Raw genomic sequence first — 6,501 nt, 5'->3', positions numbered from 1 at the left:
ACAAGGCATCATCACCATATGGCAAGGGGCGTAAGATTTCCGTCACACGCTTGAGGTATTCGGCCAATCACAATGCACTGGATAGCTGGCCAATCAGAGCACACCTCGCTTTTTTAGAACGATGAGCTTTGTAAAAATCTACGTGTTTCAGAAAGGCGGGGCATAGAGGAGAAACAATAATGTACAGTATGTGGAAAATAATGTGTTTTTTAACCTTAAACCACATAAACACATTGCATTACACCAAATACACAACATAATGTTCTTTTTAGCAACGTCATATGACCCCTTTAACCAATCAGATGACGTCTTCGAAACTCCCGAAGTGTTTCCAATTTTGTGTGCCATATGCATCAGATGTTCAGTTAGCGGTCTATGGGCATGACGTCTGAGGCTGAGACTAGGAATGACATGGCGGTTAGTAAATGATGTCAGAATCAGAATCGGGTGAACTACCCATTTAACTTATCAGGTATCAAAAATACACAGTTTTTTCCACCCAACAGGCACTGTTTCGCCACAAAGAACTTCTGAGACTATGGCAACGTTGACAGTGTCTTATTTTGCTCAGATGCAATTTTTTGTTTGGACATTCACATATTTTTGTAGCCAATAACAGATTCAAGTGTGAACTGGTCCTGAACTAACCCACATGCACAAAAGAATAGCAAAGACATCACACAGCATACTGTCATACAGAAGTAAATGTGGAGGCCACTGAAGTCAGTGTTTATGCATTTATTTATAAGATGATGTGCAGCAGGAGCCAGCAAATTTGTGAGCAGGCAATAGAGAGGACAAGGATGAGGAGAAAGAGACCAAAGTTTTCCCTCATATAGTCCTCTCTTAAGTTTCGATTTTGTAGAGCTGTAACTGTAATAATTCTATAACAGCTCACTTTCTCTCCACTGAATAGCTTTGCCGTTTTCTTCCACATCCTGGTATGTAAAATCTTTGCAGTGACTCCCGTCAACGGAGAATTTTTATTGAATGTTAATCATAAAACTCTGATTTATGATATGACTAGGGCTGCACGATTAATCGAATGCGATTGTCATTCGCATTTTGTTAAAAAAGCCGGTTCTGTAATCAGCAGGAAATCATCATCACAGGCTTTTAGATGGAGCAGAATTTACTACACATAGCCTGACGTTATGAAGTCAACTTGTTCACTGACAAGTTACGCAAAAAAAAGTCGCAGACGTTTTTATTGCTAGATTAAGAAATCGAAGAAATCGTTCGCGATAATGACAGCTGTTTGCATAGCTTCTCAGTGAACTACGGCTCTGTGAAGTAAATGCTGCTCCATCTGAAAGCATGTGAAAATACTACATTTAATAACATTTTTTTACTCCAAACTCACTCATTCTTACACAGAATAAGGCACGCAACATATTTCATAGTATTTAAGCAGTGATAAAGGCATTGCATTATAAATATACTTTATTTTAATGAAAATTATAATAATAAGAACTCAGATAAACCGTATATTTCCGTAGTCGTGTGTTTATTAGTCACGTTGAATCAATGAAAGCAGTTGAAACTTCTGGTTATTCAGCTGCAGCCATAGGCATTTTCTGGGTTTCTTCTGCGAGGCGTATTTGGAGTTTCAGCGCGAGAGCGCCCTCTGGCCTTTGGATGGAGATTTACTGCTGATCACAGAACCGTGCTTCACTGAAAGATACGCATGACAATCGCAGCTTCTGTCGAATCGCGATCTCGATTCCATTTCGATTTATCGTGCAGCCCTAGATATGACCATTCAGACTGAGGTCGCAGCAGACCTCTATCTGACTTATGACCGAAAGTGGCCTAAACCAGAATGAAAAAGATCAGATTTCATGTGGCTTGTGCTGTTCACATTGCTATAAAAACAAAACCAGATCTGAGTCTATTAGCAAAACAAAAAAAACAGGATTTCGGCCACTTTTGCCTGTCTGAATGTTGACTTACTGACCACAAAAGGCCCCTGTAATTTAACATCTTACAACTGAAACTTTAAATTACAAACAAATGCCACACACAAGCAAAACAAATGTATAGGGCTCATTTGAATCTCATCACTATGGTAACACAGCTGCAAAACCATAAACGCTTCTCTCCAAGACATTAAGCAAAAGCTGAAAGGAAAATCTCAGGTAAGCCACATCAGTTTACCTGAGAAAACAATGCTCTCAGCCTGAAAAGATAATGCGTTTGTGGCACCCATAAAGTTAACCTCCTTCTGTATGTCCTATAAAAGTAACATTGTAATCTCAAGAGGCAAAATGGGGGTGTGGGACTTCCTTCTGAAGTGCAATCACTCTGAATTTATTTTAATCGCAAAACAGTGTTGGTGCACAGCACTTAAGCTCTCCTACTGACATATTCTAGTATAACCATCAATCAGGGCAAATAGGTTTGGACACAGCTAGATCTACTACACCCAGCACTAGACTTCGGGTGTCCCTCCAAAATGAATACTGACTATTTTGTTTAGTATTAATGATATGTGGGAAAGACACTGAAAGTTCCCATGGTAACTGTGTTTCTATGGTCACTAGAGATCTCTGAGGATTTCTCAACATCGACAAGACCATAGACAGATATCTATGAGAATGTTCCTTTAAAAAAAAATCTGTCTAGAGATGAAACAGATTGTAGAGTTACCACAGTAATATAGAGATGTAAAGACTATAGATTCTTGACAGTGACATAATTTAATGAGAATGTGATATTCTGTGATGTTTCAAAAAAGCTTGTCCCTATCGGTTTCAAAAAAACTTGCTTGTGATCACTGGCATATATTAAAATGCTTTTACATGTATTTACATATTTATTTTGTAACATGGATGCAACAGTATATACTTTGAACACTGCAATGCATTTAATTAGACATTAGTAGCAAGCTTGAAGCTTTTAGGCAAGAGATAGACCCATGTCATTTAAGACAGCACTTCCAGAGAACCAAGAAAAAAAAAATTTTTCTTCAGGTATCACACACTTTCCAGGGACCACAGAGAAACTGGACAAACAAGTCATCAGTGTTTCAAAAGATACTTCTTGGTTTAAAAGCATGGCACCACAAAATGTGAATACTCACATAATCCATAACACCACTGTTGTGAAATATTTTCTTTAAAAAAAAACAACAACTTCAAACTCATAAACCAGTTCAACAGACTTCTAATCTCACACAGACAAGTTTACTCCTGCCAGAATGTAATTTGATTAAGGCTCCAGAGCAGTTGAAGACTAAATGAAGTAGATATGGTAGTGGGTCGTTATGAGACCATGTAATGAAAATGTATCTGATAACTGACTAACACTACACTACACTTAATATGACACTTTGGGTGTCCATCATTGGAAATCCCATATTGATTGACCACTTATTTATTGGGTCAATCCTTGTTAATAAGGACATACAATCATATGTCCTTATTAACAAAAGTATTTCACAATAAAATTACATATAATGCAGTTTTTTTGCCATACATGGTAAGGTAATTACAATTAACTACTTCATTGTTATTTACAGTTTTACATGCTGCAGTGTTACATTTTTATAGACTGCAGGTCAGTGAATCCTCATTTTCAGCTACGCAGACTGACCTTGGTCCTCACCCTTCAGGTCAAAATATCTCATTACATAACATATATTTACTTTGTTGCACTTGGCTTTTGATTACAGCCATGATGAGCAGAGGCTCAAGATAATGCTTATATACAAGATAAAAATAGACAGAAAATTGGTAGAGACACATGCTGCATCATTTGGAATAACATTGTTCACCTTCACAGGCGAAAGGGCAAAAAGTCTTGGTCTGCCTCATGACTGACAGCCTGGGGTCAGCTGGGATCAAACTTAAGTCATGTTTCATGCACTCAGAGTTTGCTGAATGGACACAACATTGAAACCAAACAAGGTGTCCTAATGTAATAAACCTGAATGAAGCAAAACAACTCTGAACAAGAAAATATATTGGGTTTATCAAATTTCAAACTAAACAAGTTGTCCATCAATCTCATCAAATTCCACTAAAGACAACCCATTCTGTCTTTTTAGTCCAGCTTTATAATTTAGAAAATAAAAATAAACTCCCTCTTAGTTTTCCGTTATTTCTAGTGTGCTCTCTATGATGTTTTGAAACAAGTTAAATGTTATCAATGAACGTCGAGTTTAACTCACCCATGATGGTAACTCAGTTGCCTCCAGCTCCTGTTTAACTGTGTCTTCTTGCGCAAAAAACGAAAGTGCTCTATTCAACCTAGTGTTCTTACACCTAGTGTTTCTTTTCCAAAAGAAAAATATCGTGAGGGCGATTAAAAGCCAACTAAAACTGAACTCAAAATAACCCAAGACATATATGGGGAAGATAATGACGAAGGTCTTGGCGAACTGCAGCCACGTGCGCGTCAGTTCGCTGGTGCAGGATGCGGAGTCCTGGCTCAGCTCCGCGGGTGAGGAGGAAGGAATCGCCCCGTTTGTCGGTTCAGTTTGTCCGCTATCCTTTTGTCCCGAGGCACCTGCTGTTTGAGAAAGATTTCGGCGCACAGCCGTCATTATGTCCTCTGTCATGTTCAGCGCGGACGAAATGTTACGCAGGGCTGTCAAACGTGAACATTGCGCTTCAATGCAAAAGCTTCGAGAGTAAACAACAAGATACTACAGATCATCCCGTGGTTCAAGTACAACGCTGGGCTAAATCAATTTGAGGATGTTTTCACGTTAGTTCGCCTATACACCAGTCCATTTTGACGCGGATACTGGCTCGCTTTGCTTTAATCTAGCTGTGCATAACTGAAGACCCAACTCAGCTGTCGCCAGCGCCTCTGTACGCGTGCTCTGGAGAAGCCCGTGCTGTTGTGCTGGTTTATGACAGACAGCTGAGCGCTTCACACACACACGCGCACACACAGCGGGTCTCAGGAGGTCAGTAAAAGTCGCGGACAGCGCAAACTCGCCACCCTGAGCCAAGCAACTGCAGATACACAAACAATGAGGCGTCGACAGCCAAGCGACTCCCAAGAGTGTTAACTGTTAATTAAAGAACAATAACAAGAAGCTGTTCGTTTCGTATTTTATTTTTTATTTTCTGATGGACTGTTTGTGCCAAAAGCTGTAGTCTGCTTGTGTCGCCTTCCCTGTCATGGGTTCATCCCAGTTACATGCTTTATTTTACGTTACTGCATTTAGTAAACTAAGCTGAACGCACGACAAGGAAGGACGGCACAACCCAGGCGAAAAAAAAGTGCACTTCTATAATGTAAAGTGTTTTTGTACTATTTTCACGCACTAATTTTGTACTTAATATAGCTACTAAAAATTATTATTTAATACTTCTTAAGATAATCTTAAAATAGGTGTAGGCTACTCAACTTTGTTATTTTGGGACATCATGAATATGAACTAGATGTGCTTTTAACGGGGTCATATGTTGCGATTTCAATTTTTTCCTTTCTCTTTGAAGTGTTACAAGCTCTTGGTGCATAAAGAAGATCTGTAAAGTTGCAAAGACTAAAGTCTCAAATCCAAAGAGATAAAAGTCTTAACGTTATAAAAGTTAAGAGTCAACCACGCCTACCTAAAACGGCTCGTTCTAATACGCCCCCACATGTCTATGTCACGATGTGGGAAGATTTGCATAACACTGCCCAAATGTTCATGCAAAGAAAGAAGGCATAACTTTTATTCTGGCTGTAGTATTGTTGCTGCCGCCATGTCGTGAAGACGCTGTTTCGTTGTGAAAGCGAAACTACTTTGTTTGGCCTTCCAAAAGAGGACGATATCCGCTTCGTCATTCCTAGAGCTGATCCGTGCTGGTCGCTGAGGAAATGCATCAACTTCGTCACATGTTGTTGCCGCAAGCCCGTCGGTCGCTCCTTCGTCGAATCTGCTGGCCACCGCTCACTCTAGCCCGCCGGCCTCTGCTCACTCAAGCCTGCCGGCCGCCGCTCACGCTCCGTATGTGAAGCTGTGTTTTTCGTTGTGAAAGCGAAACTACTTTGTTTGGCCTTCCAAAAGAGGACACAACTAGAAATCAGTTGTATTTACAACACCGTTCCAGAACAGTTCAACCCAAATATTCAGATGTGTGCAGCACATTTTATGGAGGACTGTTTACTGATCCTGGGAGAGTAACGTTAGACTAAAATGCCGGCAGTTCTGACTCACTACGTTTTTCATATTTAAAGGATTTGCCACTGATGATTCAAACGCGAGTTTTGAGCAGTGTAGAGTAGCACTTGTTGTTTGTCATTTCTCCGATCACAAATGCAGACATGGTTTTATGTTTACACGGTGCAGCTAAAAAGACAGTATAAATCATTGTAATCCGTAATTATGTCTCCACTGGATGCAACAAATGCCTCGTTTAATGGGTTTTAATGTTTTTGTCTTGTCGCTCCGGCTGGACACGGCATCGCAGTATGGTAAGGGGCGTAACATTTCCGTCACACGCTTGAGGAATTCGGCCAATCACAACGCACTGGATAGCTGGCCAATCACAACACACCTCG

At 40.1% G+C, this 6,501-nt stretch overlaps 1 protein-coding gene across 1 annotated transcript in view; it reads right to left on the bottom strand.

The window, feature by feature from the left end:
* Positions 1 to 4,971, bottom strand: part of LOC107722405 (extended synaptotagmin-2-A-like) — a 33,378-nt gene extending 28,407 nt beyond the window's left edge. The window contains 1 exon segment of the mRNA XM_016530762.1: positions 4,172 to 4,971. Within this exon segment, the coding sequence (XP_016386248.1) occupies positions 4,172 to 4,561 (390 nt within the window). The 5' untranslated portion in view covers positions 4,562 to 4,971.
* Positions 4,972 to 6,501: the final 1,530 nt, after the last annotated feature.

Source organism: Sinocyclocheilus rhinocerous, unplaced genomic scaffold (assembly GCF_001515625.1).
Source record: "Sinocyclocheilus rhinocerous isolate Xijiao unplaced genomic scaffold, SAMN03320098_v1.1 scaffold1115, whole genome shotgun sequence".
Taxonomy (NCBI): Eukaryota; Metazoa; Chordata; class Actinopteri; order Cypriniformes; family Cyprinidae; genus Sinocyclocheilus; species Sinocyclocheilus rhinocerous.
This window is presented reverse-complemented; position numbering and strand designations above follow the sequence as displayed.